We start from the raw sequence: 22,558 nt of genomic DNA, 5'->3' as shown, positions 1-22,558 counted from the left end.
ACGCCAATGTGATCCCTCTGTGGCCAACCACGCCAAAGTTATCCCTTTCTGGTCAACCACGCCAAAGTGATCCCGATCTGGTCAACCACACCAAAGTGATCCCTCTCTGGTCAGACTCTACTGTGCAAAATACCAAATACTTACCTGCTGACAGGGACATATAATGCTAATATTCTGGTCACTGACCTGCACTCTGCAAAAGAAGTGAAGATATGCCTGGCTGGGCTCAAATCCAAAAGCTCCGAAATGTAAAAGTTTGCTGGCGTATGGAAGGGTGTGTGCCAGTGTGCCCAGGGTTCATTCTGAGACTTTCAGGTTGAGATGGGGGTCATACCTACGGTATATACCTTGTATGTTGTGTATAGCTAAACATTCTGGAGCCCAGCACTGACATCTCTCCATATCTATTCAAAATTAGCGACACCACAATACATCGTTCTCTTTTTTCTTTTCTTTTTTTTTATTGGTCAGTTTTATGTAAGTGAATCATTGTACTCCAGCTGTCAGTTTACTTGTAATTGCTGCACTTATCAAGTACATGCTTTGTGGTATTTGGTATTGAAAGTGTTCATTTTAATGTTTTTTTTTTATTTTATTTCATTAATTGATTTTATTTGAATTGTGTGTGTGTTTGTTTTTTGTTTTTTATTTAGGCTCCATTCACACATGACAAGTCGCACCTCATTAATTTCAGTGCCACCCGTGCCAACCTGGTGCAACTTAAAATCGGAGTGACTTTGAAAAGGTGCCTGCACTATTTTGGTGCGACTTTTGATGCGGCTTTAATCTACTGAATGTAAAGTTGGATCAAAATTGCACCAAAAGTTGCATCAAAGTCACGCACTAATATGAATGGAGCCTTATTGATTTTATCTGTTTAGTGTGTGTTTGGTTGTTTTTTTGTATTTGATTTGATTGTGTTTTTTGTATTTTATTTATTGCTTTTATCTGAAGTGTGTATGTGGTGTGTGTGTTTTTTGTATTTTATTTATTACTTTTATCTGGTGTGTGTATGTTTTGTATTTTATTTATTGCTTTTATCTGATGTGTGCGTGTGTGTGTATATGTGTTTTTTGTATTTTATTTATTGATTCTATCTGGTGTGTGTGTTTTTTTGTATTTTATTTATTGGGTTTTATCTGGTGTGTGTTTTTTGTATTTTATTTATTGCTTTTATCTGATGTGTGTGTGTGGTGTGTGTTTTTTGTGTTTTATTTATTGTTTTTTTTCTGGTGTGTGTTTTGTATTTTATGTATTGCTTTTATCTGGTGTGTTTTTTTGTATTTTTATTTGGGTTTTTTTTCTGGTGTGTGTGTGTTTTGTATTGTATGTATTGATTTTATCTGATTAGTGTTTTTTTTATTTATCGATTTCAGTCGGCCTCTCTGCACTCCCAACAGTAGTTTTCACTGTAATTGCTGCACCTATTCTGGCCAGCATTGTTTCAGGTATCAGAAGGGTTAATAGAGCCAGTTAAACAGGAAGTGTGTTTTTTTTTTTTTTTTCCCCTATTTGTTTGTTTTTTGTCCTCATATGGTAGCTCAGTGTTTACCCTTTTATGGCGCACCCCGGGCGATGGAGGACTCTGTGACCCGGATGTAGAAGCGCCTCTTCCGGTGTTTCCGGTCGGAGAGGACCAGGAAGTGATCTTCTCACACAACCGGATGACCACCGATGAGGAGGAGAGGAGACCTCTGATCGGAGAGGAAGAGACCCAAATTTCCGGAGGATTTCCCCTGGAATGAGGATTATTGTATAAAAGGTGGAGGGAGCGAACAACGCCGGTAAGATGCTTTATTATTATACGGGATTTATCTTTTTATTATACAGGATTTATATTATTATTATACAGGATGTATATTGCGCCAACATTTTGCACAGCGCTTTACAACATTGGGGCAGACAGAACAATTACATTACAAATCAATACAGGAGAAATCAGAGGACCTTGCCCCTCAGAGCTTACAATTCTAAGAATTATTTTTATACGTTATTATTATACATGATTTATATTAATTATACAGTATTTATATTATTATAATAATACAGGATTTATATTTTTATACAGTATTTATATTATTAGTATTATACAGAATTTATATTATTATTATACAGGATTTATATTATCGTTGTTATTCAGGATTTATATTAGTATTATACAGGATTTATATTTATTTATACAGGGTTTATATTTTTATACAGGATTTATATTATTATTATAATACAGGGTTTTTATTATCATTATTATGAATGAGTGACTTGTATAGCACTACCTATGCGAACTGAATTGCCTTAGGGCGCTTTCTTGCCACCATAATCCATCTGTGGCTTTTTGCGTGGCCCTTTACCCCGTAAGGTCCTGACATGCTTTTACAGGATTTATATTATTATTATTATTATACAGGATTTATAATTTTATGCAGGATTATTATTATTATTATTATTATTATTATTATGCAGGATTTATATATATATATATATATATATATATATATATATATATATATATATATATATATATATATATATATATATATATATATATATATATATATATTTTTTTTTTTTTTTTTTTTTTTTTTTTTTTTTTTTTTTTTTTTTTTTTTTTTTTTTTATACAGGGTTTATATTATTATTACACAGGGTTTTTATTATCATTATTATTCAGGATTTATATAGCACCAACAGTTTACGCAGCGCTTTACAACATAATTACAGACAGTATACTTACAAAACAATTAAATACCGGAGGGCTCGGCTTCTTTTAGAGCTTACAATCCTAATGCAGCGTACACACGATCAGAATTTCTGACAACAAATGTTGGATGGGAGCTTGTTGTCGCAAATTCCGACCAAGTGTAGGCTCCATCGGACTTTTTCTGTCAGAAATTTACGACAAAAACAAATTTGAGATCTGGATCTCAAATTTTCCCCGACAACAAAAATCCGTTGACGCAAGTTCCGATCATGTGTGCACAATTCCGACGCACAAAAGGTCCACGCGTGTTCGGAATCGAGCGGAAGGAGCCGCACTGGCTATTGAACTTCATTTTACGTACGGAATTTCTGAAAACATTTGTGCGACCCGTGTGTGTGTGTCTGTGTGCAAGACAAGTTTCAGCCAACATCCGTTGGAAATAAATCCACGGTTTGGTTGTTGGAAATTCCGATCGCCTGTACGCGGCCTAAGGATTATTTTTATAAATAATTATTATTATTATTATAATACAGGATTTATTATTATGTAAGATTTATACTACTATTATTTATTATTATTCAGGATTTATAATATTGTTGTTATTATTATACAAGATTTATACTATTATTATTATTAACCACTTGGGTACCGCGCTATTGCCGAATGACGGCATTAGCGCGGACCTAGATTTCCGGGACTACGTCTATTGACGTCGTCCCGGTTACGAGCGGCCTGCGCGCCCCCTGAGGGGCGCGCGCGGCGCGCTCTGTGATCGGCGAGTCCGTGAGACTCGCCTGATCACCGATCCGTGTAAGGGGTCGATCCCGACCCCTTATCACGTGATCAGCTGTCAGCCAATGACAGCTGATCATGTGATAGAACGGAGCCGGTAATCGGCTATTATTCCTCCTCGCGCTGACAGCGCGAGGAGAAAAAAAAAAAGCCGATCACCGGCGGCCGTGATCGGGACATCAGTCCCGATCACGGCCAGCAATGCAAGGCACCACATGCCACCTGCCAGTGCCCACCTGCCTCCCGCAGTGCCATCCTGAAGTTTAACTAAAAGTAAAAGTAAGTGCCCCCCGTCTGTGCCCACAGTGCCACCCACAGTGCCACCCACAGTGCCACCCAATCTGCCACAAAGGTGCTGCACCCCAGTGCCGCCCATCAGTGCCCAGCAGTGCCGCCCATCAGTGCCCAGCAGTGCCACCTATCAGTGCCACCTATCAGTGCCCATCAGTCCCATCTATCTGTGGTACCTATCAGTGCCCATCCGTGCCACCCATCCGTGCCACTTATCCGTGCCACCCATCCGTGCCATCTTATCTGTGCCCATCTGTGCCCATCGGTGCCGCCTTATCTGTGCCTATTAGTGCCGCCTTAACTATGCCTATCAGTGCCCACCAGTGCAGCCTATCAGTGCCCACCAGTGCAGCCTATCAGTGCCCACCAGTGCAGCCTATCAGTGCCCACCAATGCAGCCCATCAGTGCCCACCAATGCAGCCTATCAGTGCCGCCTAATCAGCGCACTTCAATGAAGGAGAAAAATGACCCGTTTGCAAAATTTTATAACAAACTATTAAAACATGATTTTTTTTTATTTATATTTTTTTGCATCTTTTTTTGTTTGTTTAGCAAAAAATAAAACTCCGAGCTGTAACTAAATACCACCAAAAGAAAGCTCTATTTGTGGGAAAAAAATGATAAAAATTTCATTTGGGTACAGTGTTGTATGCCCGCGCAATTGTCATTCAAAGTGCATCAGCGCTGAAAGCTGAAAATTGGTCTGGGACTGAGGGGGGTTTAAGTGCCCAGTAAGCAAGTGGTTATACAGGATTTATTATTAATAATAATATACAGGGTTTATATTATACAGGATTTATAAAGCACCAGTAGTTTGCATAGTGCTTTACAACATGGGGGCAGACAGTACAGTTACATAGTAAAAACAGTTTGCTGTGCTTACAGTTGATCACATTCATATAAACATGCAGAACACATAAAACAATGAATAAAGTCCCGATTAGGTGATGAAATAAAGTGCGTCGTGTTTAAGTTGGCATCTCCTGTGCAGTGGTGTTCAGACTGGGTGCCCCACACAGATGTGCCCTCACCCTGGATGTCCCCCCAGCTATCGCCAGTATGGTCTAATAGGCATGAGGGGAGACCCCTATGGGAACCTGTTGAAATGGCGTCTCTTGCATGAAAGCCCCTCATAAATATGGATGGAAATGACCAAGGAAAACCTTCATTGCGCAGTGCCGTAAACCAGGTTTATTAAATACACAAATTGTAATAATAAAGACCAAAATAAACGTATTTGTTTCAGATGGTGAAAGCGTGTGTGGCGGCAACCAGGTGAGAAGTACAAAGACAAGTGTGTCAAGCATGGTGGTGGGAGTGTCATGGTCTGGGGCTGCATGAGTGCTGGTGGCTCTGGGGAGCTACAGTTCATTGAGGGAACCATGAATGCCAACATGTACTGTGACATACTGAAGCAGAGCATGATCCCCTCCCTTCAGAGACTGGGCCGCAGGGCAGTATTCCAACATGATAACCACCCCAAACACCTCCAAGACCACCACTGCCTTGCAAATGAAGCTGAGGGTAAAGGTGATGGACTGGCCAAGCATGTCTCCAGACCTAAACCCTATTGATCATCTGTGGTACATCCTCAAACGGAAGGTGGAGGAGCGCAAGACCTCCAACATCCACCAGCTCCGTGATGTCATCATGGAGGAGGGGAAGAGGACTCCAGTGGTGACCTGTGAAGCTCTGGTGAACTCTATACCCAAGAGGGTTAAGGCAGTGCTGGAAAATAATGGTGGCAACACAAAATATTGACACTTCGGGGCCAATTTGCGCATTTTCACTTAGGGGTGTACTGACTTTTGTTGCCAGCGGTTTAGACATTAATGGCTGTGTGTTGAGTTATCTTGAGGGGACAGCAAATTTACACTGTTATACAAGCTGTACACTCCCTACTTTACAAATTTACAAAGCCATACACAGTTAGAATTGAATTCCAATATTTGACTGAACGATGGGCCATATTCCTTCGCCCACTGCTTTTGATGTTTCCATCACTCAACAGAGAACTTTTGTAACAAAGTTACGAAAAAAATCAAAAAAAACAAATCTTCGTCTGCCATGCCAATTTTGACTCTCGCCTCCCCCCCTCTTTGGGTTGCACAGGCACCATTAAAGTGCAGACCAGGATGTCGGACGAGTGGGTGGCTGATGGCGGCCGACGAAGCCGTAGGGTGAAGGCCTCTGCCATGACCTTTCAGGAGATGACGGACATGGTCCAGGTTCTGGATGAAAAGGACTACGATGGCAGACTCGCCAATTATACAAGGCCCAACACCCGCAAGGACAAGATCATGGAGAAGGTGGTGCGCCGGCTGCGGCGCCGTTACAGCGTGGAGCGGTCCAAGGACCAGCTGCGCAAGAGGTGGTCGGATCTGAAACACCGAGAGGAGGAGCAGCTGCGCAAGATCCGGAAAATCATTAAAAAAAGTAAGTGTGCAGTTTTCCTTAGATTACTGTGTTTTTGTTGCATGTCCAGCATTGCCATTCCTATTTCATGTCTTCCTCTGATGAGCCCGGGTGTTCAGGCATGGGTTCCGTCCAAACCCAGAAGTTGGCCATCGTTGGCAGGCCGATGAGCTGTTTGGAGGAGATTCCCCACCCCCTTAGTTGCAGGTATACAAAGAGCAGGAATGCTCATGACGTCATTGACATTTATATGGACACGTGGTCATAATTGGGTCAATGGCATTGAAGATGACATTGACCACATTAGGTCACTAAAACTGACCTGATATGTCCATATCGGGGAAATGACCGGGCTCGACAAATCCGAGGCGCTATGGCCACTAGAAATTGCGTCCTGGCGCCTGGGCTTCTGCCCAAATGCACAGCTTGCCTGTCTGCGGACCCCCAGGAGCAGCATGGAGGGTGCCGCCTGGTAGAAGGGAGGGAGGATGTGTGACGTCACTTCCAGATCCTCGTTGACCGTTTCCCGGTCATCAAGGCCGAGAGAGAATGTAATGCGCTGCGATGTGCATTGTATTCAGTGGAGCACAAGGGAGACCTGCAGAACGAAAAAAAAATATTTAAATTTGTTATTTGCATAAATTTGTTTTAGTTTAAATTAGTTTTTGGAATTCGAGTCGAAATTTCCAAATTCATTCAAATTGAACTCAATTCGACCAAATTTAGAAAATTCAAATCAATTTTATATTTCTACTCTTTTCCTTTTTCTATTCTTTTCTAATTTAATCTGTTCTTTTCTTTTCTTATTTTAATTTTTTCTATTTTATTTTATTTCATTCTATTTTTTTTTTTTTTTCTGTTCCTTACCTTACTACTTTAAAGCGGGACTGTACTGGGGAAAAAAATATTAAAAGCCAGCAGCTATAAATACTACAGCTGCTGACTTTTAATAAATGGACACTCACCTGTCCCGGGGTCCAGTGATGCCGAGACCGATCGATCGCTCGGCTCTCGGCTGCTGCCGCCACCATTCTAGGTGAGGGAATCAGGAAGTGAAGCGAATCGGCTTCACTTCCCGGTTCCCTACTGTGCATGCGCGAGTCGCGCAGCGCAATAGGAATTGTCCGCGCTGTCTCTGGGACCCGTGTGTGTCCCAGCAGACAGCGCGGCAGGACAGGAAGAGGCATAGACTCCCACGGGAGTCTATGCCCGGAAGTGGGTGTAAATACCTGTCTTTGACAGGTATCTCCACCCCCCCCCCCCCCCCCCCCCTGAAAGGTGCCAATTGTGATACCGGAGGGGGGGAGGGTTCTGATCAGCGGAAGTTCCACTTTAGGGTGGAACCCCGCTTTAATCTATTCTTTCGGTGGCACAGTGGTGTAGTGGTTAGCACTCTCACCTAGCAGCAAGAAGGGTCGTTGGTTCAAATCCCAACCACGACACTACCTGCCTGGAGTTCGCATGTTCTCCCTGTGTCTGTGTGGGTTTCCTCCAGGTACTCTGGTTTCCTCCCACACTCCAAAGACATGTAGGTAGGTTAATTGGCTTCTGTGCAAAATTGGCTCTGGTATATGAATGGGGACCTTGGATTGTGGGCTCCTTGAGGGTAGGGACCAATGTGAGTGTGCAATGTACAAGGATAGGGACAATTGTAGACACTCACTCAGGTTGAACTGGATGGACTGGTGTCTTTATTCAACCTTACTATGTAACTATATTCTGAATAAAAAAAAATAACGAAAACAAAAAAAAAAAAGAGTAAAATTTTAAAAGAATAGAAAGGAAATAGAATAAAATAGAAATAATATATAAGCATCTTCCGAAATGCGAATAAATCTGAATTAAAAAACAAAAAAAGATTTATTTGCATTTCGAAAGATGCTTAATTTATTTTTATTCTATTTTCCTTTTCTATTCTTTTTAAAACTTTTCTCCTCCCTTGTTGGTTTTTTTTTTTTTTTTTTTTTTGTATTCGAATCCTATTTGAATTTTCGAAAGATAGTTATGTTATGTTCTATTTTATTCTAGTCTATTGTCTTGTTTTTGTTTTTCCCAATTTGATTTCATTCTATTTTGAAATTAAAATTTCAGAAGATGATTATATTCTTTCCATTTTTTTTTTTTTTTTTTTTTTTTTACGCTATACTATTAAAATTACTATTATAATGTATCCGAATTTTCAAATAACAAAAAATTTGGTTTGTATTTTGATGCGGAACTAAATGAACTGCACACGTCTAACTTGCAGCGGTCTAAGAGAACCTGTCGCCAAAAAATAAATTAAAAAAATCACCTTGTGATGAGAGTAATAATTCCAGACCTCCTTTGTAACTGTAAACTGATGAACTATAGGGGGCTTTTAAAGCATCACCTATAGAAAATATAGGGTACTAAAGTTTGCCGCCATTTCACGGGCGCACATACATTTAAGGTTTGACGTGTTCCGTATCTATTTATTCAGTGCAACCTCATCGTTTATATTTTGCCCAAAAATTGCCCCCTCGTGTGTGTGTGTGTGTTTTTGTTTTTCCTAGACCTTTGCAGTAATGGCACAAAAATTTGGAATTACCACTACTTTAATCACTAGGATTTACTGCTCTCCGAAAATATCGTGTTTTTGGGGGTTTTATGTAATCTTCAGGCCTTAGATTTTTTTTTTTTTTTTTCTTTTTTGAACATGTGTGCAAAAACTCTGGCAGTGAAACGATTATACCATGAGTGTCCAACATGTGGCCCTCCAGTTGTTGCAAAACTACAAGTCCCATTATGCCTCTGCCTCTTTGCGAAGCATGCCCGTGTTCCGTCAGTTTAGGTGACCCGTCAGAATTGTTAAGGGAAGTAACGTTCCATCGCCGCCATCTTGCTACACCCCGCACTCCTCCACAGTAACGATGCACTGAGAAGGGGGCAAGTGGACATATATTGTTTCACCCACCGGAGTTTTGCACTACAGTTATTTTTAACAGGAAACAAAGTGTATAACGTGGGTGTAACACCGCTGCTTTTATAATTCAATATGTAAACAGTCTGATGGATTTCCAAATACTTTTTTTTTTTTTTTTTGTGCAAAACTCCGGTGGGTGTAACAAGATGTCCGCTTGCCCCCTTCTCTGTGTATCTTTACTGTGGAGGAGTTCGGGGTGTAGCAAGATGGTGGGGACGAAGCGTCACTTCCGTTACCAATTCTGAGGGACCACTTGCAACTGCCAGCCTTCCAATGCCTCATGGGTCCTGTAGTTCCACATCAGCTGGAGGGCCACAGGTTGGACACCCATGGGTTAAAGCAGGGATCTCCAAACTATGGCTCTCCAGCTGTTACGGAACTACATGTCCCATGAGGCATTGTAAAACTCTGAGATTCACAGACATGACTAGGCATGATGGGAATTGTAGATTCTGAACAACTGGAGGGCCGTAGTTTGGAGACACATGGGTTAAAGCAGGGCTCGAAAAAAACCCGGGCGCCAGGTCGCATCTGCGACTGGAATTAGCGACCTGGGGCAGCACAGCTGGGGGTATCCTTTCTCCGGCTGACCCCCCCCCCCCCCCCAGCATGATCGGGTCGGGCCGTTCCGCCGGCGGCCATTAATTGAGGCCGCGGCTTTGAGCCTTCTGCGGTCCTATAATTCCTTCTGGAATCTGGCGCCCTCTTGTGGTGGCCGTTGGTATGACAACCAGCAATGCTAATGGAGCTTCCCCTGCCTGTTTTTTATTGCCTGCCTATCTCCTTCCCTTTATTTAGAACCCCTAAACATTATATATATTTTTTATTCTAACACCCTAGAGAATAAAATGGTTGTCGTTGCAATACTGTCTGTCACACCGTATTTGCGCAGTGGACTTACAAGCGCACTATTTAATAAAATGAGACAAAAATAAAGTTAGCCCAATTTTTTTTTTTTATATTGTGAAAGATAATGTTACGCCGAGTAAATTGATGCCCAACATTTCACGCTTCAAAATTGCGCCCGCTCATGGAATGGCGACAAACTTTTACCCTTTAAAATCTCCATAGGCGACGTTTAAAAAATTCTACAGGTTGCACGTTTTGAGTTACAGAGGAGGTCTAGGGCTAGAATTATTGCTCTCGCTCTACCGATCACGGCGATACTTTGCATGTGTGGTTTGAACACCGCTTTCATATGCGGGCGGGACAGGGCGCATTTAAAATGTTTTTTTATTTTCTTTCTTTAACTTTTATTTTTTATTTTTTTCACTGGTCTTTTAAAAAATAAATTTGTGTCACTTTTATTACTATTACAAGGAATTTAAAAATCCCTTGTAATAGAAAAGAGCATGACAAGTCCTCTTAAATATGAGATCTGGGGTCAGAGAGACCTCAGATCTCAAATTTACACTAAAATGCAATTGAAAAAAAAAAAAATTGTCATTTGAAAAAAATAAATAAATAAATAAAGTCCCTCTAAGAGCTATGGGCAATGACTTGAAGACAGGTGGGGGGGGCTGCGCTATCTTCCCCTCACTCATCTCCATGTCAGGCCAGGGACAGGTCCGGATCGCAGTTACCGACCTGGTTCCTAACTTTTTTAGCTGGCTCCTAGATTCCAAGCAAATTTGTCAAGCCCTGGGTTAAAGTATAAGTTCACCTTCGGGAACATGTTACATTGTTCTACCAGTAAGGTTTGTTACCTGCCTCCTAGATTCAAAGCAAACAAGCCCTGGTCAATGATATTATGAGCATCCTCACCACTTTACGTATGTCAGCTCATAGACTCTGAAAGGACAGCTTCTGGATTTGGACCAAACCTGATCCCACGCTCATCACCACTGGTAGTCCTCCTGCATTGATTCTTCCTTCATGTTATGTTTCTGATTGCTAATCCAACTTTGAATGTATGAGAGGTCTTCAAAATGTTTCTGCACTTTTATTATATAGCGTTGAGATAAAAAAAATAAAAAGTGCAGAGACTTTTTGAAGAACCCTCGTATGTTGCTGTGTAAAAAAAAAAAAAAAAAAAAAAAAAAAAAAAAAAAAAAATATTATATAATACATTTTTTTTTTTTTTGCGTGCAACTTTTCTAAAACATATTTGTGTAATCCCCAGACAAAAAGAGAGAGAGAGCTGCAGAAGAACAGCAGGCAAATGCTGAGGATGTGGCTGGTCAAAGTGAACATGGGCCTCAAGAACCTTCGGTAGACATTAAAATCGAGTGTGAAGAAAGTTCATATCCAACAGAGGGCATCCCTGTGATAAAGATGGAGGATATACCTTTATGTCTGCAGGAGATTTCAAGCACAGGTATGTGAAGAGTAGGGGTAAACTTTTTGGTTCAGTCTGAATTTGAGTTCAACCAAACCCAGGAGGCAGCTGTCACTGCTGGGCCAATGAGCTGCGGGTGGCGGGGGATTCACCACCTCACAGCTGCATGTACAAAGGGCAGGAATGCTCATAACTCCATTGACCAGACATGGCGGCATGGCTTCCGTTGTGACCAGGCATGGCCCCAAGGCCATCGCTGGCCTGGCATGGCCCCAAGGCCATCGCTGGCCATGGTAGGTCAGTGATGCCACAAGCAACCCGACTCCTTTTGTGTACATACATCCTACAGGATGGGGAATCCCCCCCCCCCCCCCCCCCCCCCGCAGCTCATTGACCCGTTATTTTCTGTGGCACCATTTGACCTAATGTGGCAATCATTGAGGTAATAAGGCCCCATATAGTAGTGATGAGCTTTGGTTCGATCTGAGTTGAACCAGACCTAAGAAGGAGCTGTCATTGCTGGGCCAATGAACTGTGGAGTGGGGGGGGGGCGGCTTTCTCAACCCTCCTCACCGCTTCATGAAGGGCAAGGATGATCATGAGTTCACTGATTTTATATGGCCCCATGACCATCGCTGACCCAATATGGCCTTTGCTGAGCTAACACGGCCGCATGGCCTTTTAGGTGAATGATGTTGACCTTGAATTTGTTTACTTGCTAATACGAGGTTGGAAATCCTGATGCTTGTGATATCATTGACCTAATCTAATACAGCCATATTCGGTCAATGGCATAGACCTAAGATGGCCATGTGGCCTTTTAAGGTCAATGATGTCATCCCTGCCTCTTTTTGTGTACACGGAGCTGCAAGGTGGGGAGACCCTTGCCTGTAGCTCATTGGCCCAGCACAGACAGCCGAGTTATGGAGTTCAGAATGAACCCAAGCTCATCCCTAGTTGAGGAGTCGCATGTTTCAGGACGTGAAGAGGCCTTTATGGCTGCAAAATTTTAAGTCGTTTTTTTTTTTTGTGTTTCTATCCCTAATAGTGCAAATCACACCGGAAACCACCATGAATAACGTCACGGTGCACCAACTCAGCGCTGAACTGAGGCAGTGCAACGCAGAACTGGAATACTTGAGACGGCGCATACCTGAGATACAAAGCAGAATTGGTGTCGTTTTACAGACTCTTGAGAAAATGTAATGTTTATTATGTTTATTTTTTGTTTTGTTTTTTAAGCTTATGTTGGCTCTTTTAAAAAAAAAAATAAAAAAAAAAAAGGTTAAAAAAAAAAATAAAAAAAAAATGTGTGTTCCACATTTTTAAATAAATCTATAAATAGAAATGTGGTGTTTGTGTTCTTTATTTGACATCCTGCTATAACTTTAATGATGGGGGAAACAGTAATATAGTGACCAAAAAAAAGTGTGTTGTTACCCCCCTGAATTGCTGTCTATACCTGCTACTTAAACACAGGCCACTGGCGCCGGCTGTCAGAATTTAATAGTTGAAGCTGGAGATTCCTCAGTCTGTGCTGTTTAGCATGGATGGGGAAGCTGTTCGTGTTTTATTTATTTATTTTTTTTAAACGTTTTTAGTTAAAAAAAAAAATAAAATAATAATAATAATCTGTATGTATGGCTAGCATAACCCACTATATATATAAAAAAAAAAAAAATAATAATACTTTCGTACCTTTTGCATCAGTAGCGGTCAACTCTCCTGAGACAGAGGGCTTCAAAAGTGGTTGCACCAAAGGGTCATACGTAATTGTAAAATTAATGCTACATAAACCTGCTAAAGAAAATGGTCAAAAACTACAGGCATGCATCAAGAGATAGTCAGAGAGTGTAGATATGCAATGGGAGATGATCAAAGCCTATAGGCATGCCACAGGAGATAAGAGAGTGTAGAAGACTATAGGAGATGGTTGAAGGTTTTAGATCTGCTACCGGAGATGGCCAGAGTGTAAAAGGCCAAAGGAGATGGTCAAAGACTATAGAAATGCTACAGGAGATGGACATAGGAGTGTAGAAGGCTACAGGAGAGGGACAGAGTGTAGACATGCAACGGGAGATGGTCAAAGACTATAGGAATGCTGCAGGAGGGAAGGTTATAGACCTGCTACAAGCGATGGTCAGAGAATGTAAAAGGCTACAGGAGATGGTCAAAGACTACAGGCATGGCACAGGAGATGGAAAGACAGTGTAGAAAGCTATAGGAGATGGCCAAAGGTTATACATCTGCTACAGAAGATGGTCAGAGACAATAGGCATGCTACAGGAGATGGTCAGCAGATTATTCGTTCAAATGCAGAAAATTGTTGCCCATCCCCCATAATATAGATTCCGTATAAAACCTCCTTTTGGGATTTTGTAGGCAACCAAAAAAGAAAATTATATATAAAAATTTTCTTGTCGTTGCACATAATAAAAAAACCCTCCCTGTGTTTTGTGAGTACTAGTTGATTACAACATTTTATTATAAAAACGGACAAAAAGAGGATACGAGAGCTGGATAGAGTGTAAGAGATGCAACAGAAGATGGTCATAGATGATGGCCATGCTATAGGAGATGTGTAGAAGACTATAGGAGGTGGTTAAAGGTTATAGACCTGTTACAGGGGATGGACAGAGTGTGTAGAAGGCTACAGGAGATGGTCATAGAGTATAGACATGCAAGGGGAGATGGTCAAAGGCTATAGGAATGCTACAGAAGATGGAGTGTAGACATGTAATAGGAGATGGTCAAAGACTATAGGCGTGCTACAGGAGATAGACATAGAGTGTAGAAGGCTACAGGAGATGGTCAAAGACTATAGGCATGCTACAGGAGTTGGTCAGAGACATACTAAAAGAGATGGTCAAAAACTTTAGCCATGCTAAAAGATGATCAGAGGGACTAGGGACATGCTTCACAATATAGTTGTTGTGCAGAGACCCATTACATGAGATTGCTGGAGATCACTGTTATTATGGGGCAATATGGAAACAGACTACTATGTTCAGGGGTCCCAAGGGTAGCAGGTTGGTTATCAGGGCCTTATGTGCACTTTTATCCTCCTGCATATTCCGTAACCACGTTTTTATTCTTGTTCTTTCAGGGTTGTACACCATGACTGACTCCGAGGTTCTTCACTTTCACTTTGAGCAGCAAGCAAATGGAATATTGCACAAGATGAACATTCTCCGGGAGCAGAATCTGTTCTGTGACGTGTCCATATACATCAACGATGCCGAGTTCCATGGACACAAGGTGGTCTTGGCCGCCTGCTCCACCTTCATGAGGGATCAGTTTCTGCTGAACCAGTCCAGGCAAGTTCACATCACCATTCTCCAAAATGCAGACGTTGGTCAGAAGCTGCTGCTCTCCTGTTACACTGGGGTCCTGGAAGTAAGAAGAAAAGAACTCCTGAAGTACCTAACAGCGGCCAGCTACCTGCAGATGGTCCACATTGTAGAGAAATGCACAGAAGCTCTCTCTCGGTACTTGCAAAGTGAGATGTGCGACAACGCGATGACGCTGAAACCAGAAGAAAACCCTCATAGCGAGCCTCAGATGGACACTGCCAGCAGTCAGGATAAAGATTGCGAGATTATCGAATTGTCAGAAGACAGCCAGTTAAACATGGATTTCCAGGTTAAGAAAGAGGAGAATGACCAGGAACAGTTGCAGAGCCCCAGGTCCAAAAACGAAGATCTTTCAGCTGTGGACATTGACTACAAAGAAGGCGATATCTGTGTTTTCCAAATGGGCTCCATGTCCGACAATGCAAATAACGCAGATAACGATCAGTTCCCTCAACCTTGCACCTCTTCAAAATCGAATATCTACTTTTCAGACACGCAGCACTCTATAATAAACTCTACCGTTGACAACCGCATGCCTGATGTGCAAGGCGGTCCATACCCGAGCTACCAAGAAGGTGGGGAATCATCCGCCGGTGCCATGCAGGGCCTTCAGAGCACCGCAGAATGGACTTGTTCCTGGAGACATCAGTGCCCAAAATGCCCCCGTGGCTTCCTCCACTTGGAGAACTACCTGCGCCACTTGAAGATGCACAAGTTGTTCCTGTGCCTGCAGTGCGGGAAGACGTTTACCCAGAAAAAGAACTTGAATCGGCATATCCGTGGACATATGGGCATCAGGCCCTTCCAGTGCTCGGTGTGCCTGAAGACTTTCACGGCCAAGAGCACCCTGCAGGACCACCTGAACATTCACAGCGGGGACCGGCCTTACAAGTGCCACTGTTGCGACATGGATTTCAAGCACAAGTCCGCTTTGAAAAAGCATCTCAATTCGGTCCATGGGAAAAATGGGGGAGATAAGTCGAGCTTGGACATCACAAAAGTCACCATAGATTATGACTAGGGTAGGCTGTAGAAGATTGTGGTGCGTTTTACTGAACCATCCAGCACTTCAAGTGACCGTTTACTTTGCCAGGGTCACCTAACCCTCACCACCACACACACGGACCCTCAGACCTTCCCCTCTGTTGGTTTTACATTGGCTGCCACAAAAATGGGGGGCATTCACCCCCTGACCCCCCCAACAGAAGGAGGCACTTCACCACTAGCCACCCTGTATATGCCAGACAAACCATTGCCCCTTGTGTGAGCTGTACTGTACATTATACATTCCTGATCGCTGTACTCTGGAAGCTTTTGCTGTACATTAGACTCCTGACCACGGAGCTCTACAAGCCGTACTGTGCATTACTTCTGACCACTGCACTCTGCAAGTTCTGCTGTACATTCTACTTCTGACCACTACACGCTGCAAACTTTGCTGTAAATTACTTACTTCTGGCCACTGCACTCTGCAAGCTTTGCTGTACAATAAATACAGTACATACTCCTGACCATTGCGATCTGCAAGCTCTGCTGTACATTATACTCCTGAGCACTGTACTCTGCAAGCCGCCCTGTACGTTATCCTCCTGACTACTGCACTCTGCAAGCTTTGCTGTACATTATATAAATACTCCTGACTACTGCAAGCTCTGATGTACATTATACTCCTGACCACTGCACTCTTCAGGCTCTGCTGTACATTAGACCACTGCTCTCTGCAAGCCATGCTATACATTACTTCTGACCACTGCACTCTGCAAGTTCTGCTGTACATTATACTCCTGACCACTACACTCTGCAAGCCATGCTGTACATTGCATACATACTACTGAACTGCTGTGATGTACATTATACTCCTGACCATTGCGCTCTGCTGTACATTATACTCCTGACCATTGCACTCTGTAAGCTTTGTACATTGTAGACATACTCCTGACTACTGAGCTGCTGTGATGTACATTATACTCCTGACCATTGCGCTCTGCTGTACATTACACACCCCTGACCACTGTACTCTGCAAGCTCTCCTGTATATTTACTTACTCCTGACCACTGCACTCTGTAAGCTGTGCTGTAAATTGCTTACTCCTGGCCACTGCACTCTGCAAGCTTTGCTGTACAATAAATACAGTATGTACTCCTGACCATTGCACTCTGCAAGCTGTGATGTACATTATACTCCTGACCACTGCACTCTGCAGGCTCTGCTGTAAATTACAGACCACTGCACTCTGCAAGCCATGCTATACGTTACTTCTGACCACTGCACTCTGCAAGTTCTGCTGTACATTATACGCTTGACCACTATACTCTGCAAGCTTTGCTGTACATTGCATACATACTCCTGACTACTGAACTCTCCAAGCTGTGTTGTACATTATACTCCTGACCATTGTGCTTTGCTGTACATTACACACCCCTGACCACTGCACTCTGCAAGCTCTCCTGTATATTACTTTCTCCTGGCCACTGCACTCTGCAAGATTTGCTGTACAATAACTACAGTACATACTCCTGACCATTGCAATCTGCAAGCTCTGTACATTATACTCCTGAGCACTGCACTCTGCAAGCCATCCTGTACGTTATCCTCCTGACCACTGCACTCTGCCTGACTACTGTACATTATACTCCTGACCACTGCGCTCTGCTGTCCATTACACACCCCTGACCACTGCACTTTGCAAGCTGTGCTGTAAATTACTTACTCCTGATCACTGCACTCCGAACGATTTGCTGTACATTATATACATACTCCTGACTACTGCACTCTGCAAGCTGTGGTGTACATTATATTCCTGACCACTGCACGCTCTGCTGTACATTACAGACCACTGCACTCTGCAAACTGCGCTGTATATTACTTACTCCTGATCACTGCACTCTGCAAGCTTTGCTGTACATTACATACAGCACATACTCCTGACCCCTGTGCTCGGCAATGCTCTGTTATACATTATACTCCTGACCAAATGCTCATAGTTTTGCAGTTGCCAGTTCTTAAGTGATCCCCAACTGTTTAATGAATTGCTTTTTTTTTTTTTTTTATGGTAGGCTTAGTGCCCGTTCTAATTTTGCCTATATTCTGTGTGCAGAAAGATATATGTATATATAATGGGGGTGTTTTGGTGTTTCTTTTTAAATGCTCCTTTGTCCTGAGGTTTACATGTGTCTGTGAGACTTTCTGGCATATTTTCGAGCTACAAGTACTGTGGCCTATGGGTGTAGTATACACAGAGAGAAGAATCGGGTTCTTTTTTTGACCATGTCCCTTTTCTGCCACGTGCTCTATTTGCCATGATGCTCCACATCAGGGGTCTCCAAATTGTGGCCCGAGGGCCAGATGTGGCCCTTTGCTAGCCTTTATCTGGACCTTGGGGCACTATTCCTCCCACTGACACAACAAGGGGGCACTATATCTTCCACCGATACCAATGATGGGATACTATTCCTACTAATGATAGGGGCACTACTCCTACTGTGACCACCAACCCTGAGGCCATATTTATTCTCACTGATGCTGGGCCCGGGACATTTTTTTTTTGCGCCCACTGCCCACAATCCATCCCTCCTAAATTCAGAAGCACAAGAAACTGGCCCTTTGAAAAGTTTGGAGACCCCTGCTCTACATGCATGGAGCCATTTCCTTCTCCCAGGTGCCCAAGGGTGCCCCAGGTCTTTCACATTTAGAGGAATGCTCCTGAGATATATATATATATATATATATATATATAATGTATTCATACATACATACAGTAACACTTTACAATTTACAAGTTCTTTGTTTATAAGAAGAGGAAGAAACTCCTACAAGGTTTTAATTGGTGCCTGTGCCCACAGTGGGGTCATTTTACCCTCTATTGGTCCTGACGACCATGGTCTCCAGTATGGAGAATGCTAGGAAATCCCACTATTTTTGAGATGTTGCTCCGGGCCTCCTAGGCCATAGAGGTGAGTGGAGGCCATCTTTCCTGTGCTAATCTCCGAGGCCAGGAAATGACAAGAAACCTCTTCTGGTGCCACCTGCTTAAGAATAGATATTGACCCCCACTTGGGCCTCTTTCACATGGCGGCAGACTTTACCCCCCCCTTTGAAAAGCCGTGGTGTGTGCCTTTCAGAGTTGGTGGTTTGCACATGTTCACGAGACAATACTACTTCTATCTGAATAGCTGATTTCTTTTTGCTTTTGTTTTTTTTTTCTCCCCGATCTCGAGGGAGATTTTACAATCGAAATGCCACCCGACAACGGCTTGCCCAGCGTTTGGCATGTGGTTGTGGCGCGGTCCCATTGACCTTAATTGGTGCTTTGGCAGGCCTAATGCAAATGTTTGCCTCGGCCGATGCCACAGTCTTTCATAAGCTAACCCATGGGTGCTTCTTCGTGTTTCGATGTGGGTGCTCATCTTGTGGCCCTCCAGCTGTTTACGGGAGTACAAGTCCCATCATGCCTCTACCTTTTGGGAGTCATACTTGTAACTTTCAGCCTTGCAATGCCTCGTGGGACTTGTAGTTTCCGCAGCAGCTGGAGGGTCACAGGTTGAGCACCCTTGTCTTACGAGATCATGGTGAGCTAGGAGGTGTGGTCAAAATGGTGTCTAGTACACCTTTTTTTTATATGATAACCATGGTTTAGGTGCTGACCCATGGACCTCCCTTTTTTATTTTATTTTTTCCTCTCCAGGTACATATGGCGTTCTTTCACGTATTTAAATAATTGTGTGTTTTGGTATCAGAAATGGGAATATGGTACATAGTCTTAATGACGAGTGGGCACACCGAGGCATTACGTAGGGACCTTGGCATCAATCAGGGAGAAGACATTATTTTTGCCACAATGGAAACCTAATGCTCTGCACTGAGAAGTTAATCTTTTATTTGACTCTGAGAACTTGGCAAGCATTGATAATGGTATATTTGTCTTGCGTCTCTGAAATATTTTTAGCACCTGTATGTAATCGCCTTCTGTCAACATAATAATAACAATAAAAAAAAAAAAGGTTGGGTCGCATACCAGCCTCTTTCAAGGAGAAGTCTTTTGTCTATGCACTTTAACTGCAGGCCTCACTTGGACTGCACGCCAAGCAATGTGGTCTCCACTCGGTGTATCTTTCTTCATTCCTATGAAGAAACTTGCCATGAAAACTGAGAGAGGGCAAGATTGAGGTTGACCCTGAGAGTTCAAGAGGAGACTGAGGTCAGTTCTAAGAGTTCAGGGCAAGGCTGAGGTCAGACCTGGGAGTTTAGGACAAGACTGAGGTCGGCCCTGAGAGTTTAGAACAAGACTGAGGTTAGTTCTGAGCATTTAGAACAAGACTGAGGTCAGTTCTGAGCGTTTAGAACAGGGCTGAGGTCGGTCCTGCGAATTTAGAACAGGGCTGAGGTCGGTCCTGCGAATTTAGAACAGGGCTGAGGTCGGTCCTGCGAATTTAGAACAGGGCTGAGGTCGGCCCTGAGAGTTTAGGACAGGGCTGAGGTCGGCCCCGAGAGTTTAGGACAGGGCTGAGGTCGGCCCCGAGAGTTTAGGACAGGGCTGAGGTCGGCCCCGAGAGTTTAGGACAGGGCTGAGGTCGGCCCCGAGAGTTTAGGACAGGGCTGAGGTCGGCCCCGAGAGTTTAGGACAGGGCTGAGGTCGGACCCCGAGAGTTTAGGACAGGGCTGAGGTCGGACCCCGAGAGTTTAGGACAGGGCTGAGGTCGGACCCCGAGAGTTTAGGACAAGGCTGAGGTCGGACCCCGAGAGTTTAGGACAAGGCTGAGGTCGGACCCCGAGAGTTTAGGACAAGGCTGAGGTCGGACCCCGAGAGTTTAGGACAAGGCTGAGGTCGGACCCCGAGAGTTTAGGACAGGGCTGAGGTCGGACCCCGAGAGTTTAGGACAGGGCTGAGGTCGGACCCCGAGAGTTTAGGACAGGGCTGAGGTCGGACCCCGAGAGTTTAGGACAAGGCTGAGGTCGGACCCCGAGAGCTCAGAACGAAACTTAGCTTGGACCTTAGCCTTCTGGGCAAGACTGTGGTGGGACCTTAGAGTTATGAGCTATGAGTAAGCACTACGTTTAGTGTGAAACGCATCAGCTGTTTTTGGTTCTGTATTACTTTGCTGTGACATGTACAGTGTGATCCTGATGTTCTAATAAAGGCACGAGAAATTTCATTTGGAGTGCGGGTGTCCGGAATTTTCTACTCACCTTGAAGACTGTGGTGGGACCGTAGAGTTTTGGGCCCTAAGCCAGAAGATGACTGAACCTGCCCATGTCCTCCTAAAACAAGCATTTTTTTGTGGACTTTTTCATCTATTTGTTTGTAGATTTGGTAGCTTAAAGCAAGAAAAACAAAAAACCTATTTTGATTTCAATGTATCTTCTTTTTATTATATATATATAAAAATATGAAGCGTTGTCTGTGCTGCCATTAACTTGATCCTACATTTGCCAGTGGTGACAATAAATCTGTGTGGTGGCATGAACATGCTGTTGACGAAAATTTTAATTATTGTGAAATATATTTGTCATTGTGAGTATAATAAAACTTTTAACAATATAATAAAGGAGTTCTAATTAAATAAATAAATAAAAAATTGTTTTTGCAACTTATTATTACATCTGTATGATTGTAAGTTTAAACCAGTTACACCAAAATTAGACTTTTTTTTGTTTGTCTTCTATTATATTTTGGTCATAGTGGAGCTAACAAAGATCACATTAGAGTGGAGCTGTTGTAATGTTATCTACTACATTATCTACCATGATTTTCCAGCTGCCAGGGTCATTGCCCAGGCATGGTGTGTGTATGTATGTATGTATGTATATGTATATATATATATATATATATATATATATATATATATATATATATATAATTTTGTATACATTGGTCCAGCTTGGATCAATGTAACTATGTATAAAATATCCATACCTGGAGTCCTTCAAGTATCTCGGAGCCTGGGCATACTGTGTGCCATCTGTTTGCTTTGGAGAGTCAAGTGATGAAAAGGTAAGTTAGTAATCCAGTGCCAGCTCCCGGGGTGGAGGTGAGATTGCGGCATAAAGGAATCTGTTGCAAGAGAGACCGTGTCCCACCTACCGGGGTGGAAAGTGAAACCAGAAAGGACCCATCCCCCAGAAAAAAAACGACTGAAGGCCAAAGATGGAAGACCCTGAAAGTGGTGCACATATGACAGAATACCCTACCCCAGGGGTTCTCAACCCTGTCCTTATTCTATATGTGATATCATTTATAATTCATTCCTATATCATTATATTCAGTAGAAATAATTGTTACATTAATTATAAATAATTCTATACATATTATATCCTTTATAAATTATTCTTCCATATATGATATAATTTATTCCTATATCATTATATTCATTACAAATTATTTTTACATTGATTATAAATTATTTTATACATATATCCTTTATAAATGATTCTTCTATATATGATATCATTTATAATTAATTCCTATATCATTATATTCAATAACAATATTTTTTTACATTAATGATAAATTATTTTATACATATTATATCCTATATAAATGATTCTTCTATATATGATATAATTTATAATTCATTCCTATATCATTATATTAAAAATATTTTTTTACATTAATTATAAATTATTTTAAACATATTATATCCTTTATAAATGATTATTCTATGTATGATATTTATAATTCATTCCTATATCATTATATTCATTACAAATAATTTTTACATTAATTATAAATTATTTTATACATATTATATCCTTTATAAATGATTCTTATATATATATATATATATAT

General features: G+C 42.3%; 2 protein-coding genes across 2 annotated transcripts; both read left to right on the top strand.

Annotated features, from left to right (window-relative positions):
* Window positions 1-1,577: 1,577 nt before the first annotated feature.
* LOC143961065 (uncharacterized) lies at window positions 1,578-12,766 on the top strand. Its single transcript, XM_077470245.1, has 4 exons — window positions 1,578-1,784; window positions 5,894-6,217; window positions 11,263-11,457; window positions 12,467-12,766. Exons 2-4 carry the CDS (start codon window positions 5,917-5,919, stop codon window positions 12,622-12,624), a joined length of 654 nt encoding a protein of 217 aa, XP_077326371.1. The 5' UTR covers window positions 1,578-1,784; window positions 5,894-5,916; the 3' UTR covers window positions 12,625-12,766.
* ZBTB6 (zinc finger and BTB domain containing 6) lies at window positions 12,478-21,363 on the top strand. Its single transcript, XM_077469997.1, has 2 exons — window positions 12,478-12,620; window positions 14,525-21,363. The coding sequence occupies exon 2, from the start codon at window positions 14,536-14,538 to the stop codon at window positions 15,790-15,792; it is 1,257 nt and encodes a 418-aa protein (XP_077326123.1). The 5' UTR covers window positions 12,478-12,620; window positions 14,525-14,535; the 3' UTR covers window positions 15,793-21,363.
* Window positions 21,364-22,558: the final 1,195 nt, after the last annotated feature.

This window comes from Lithobates pipiens, unplaced genomic scaffold (assembly GCF_037356315.1).
Source record: "Lithobates pipiens isolate NorthernLeopardFrog02 unplaced genomic scaffold, aLitPip1_a1.2 Scaffold_1, whole genome shotgun sequence".
Taxonomy (NCBI): Eukaryota; Metazoa; Chordata; class Amphibia; order Anura; family Ranidae; genus Lithobates; species Lithobates pipiens.
Note: the sequence above shows the minus strand (reverse complement) of the source record. Positions and strands in the feature narration are given on the sequence as shown.

Coding starts and splice junctions, on each gene's coding strand:
- LOC143961065 (XM_077470245.1), top strand. CDS start 5,917: ATGTCGGACGAGTGGGTGGCTGATGGCGGCCGACGAAGCCGTAGGGTG. Junction 6,218..11,262: donor CCGGAAAATCATTAAAAAAA/GTAAGTGTGCAG, acceptor TGTAATCCCCAG/ACAAAAAGAGAGAGAGAGCT. Junction 11,458..12,466: donor GCAGGAGATTTCAAGCACAG/GTATGTGAAGAG, acceptor TATCCCTAATAG/TGCAAATCACACCGGAAACC.
- ZBTB6 (XM_077469997.1), top strand. CDS start 14,536: ATGACTGACTCCGAGGTTCTTCACTTTCACTTTGAGCAGCAAGCAAAT.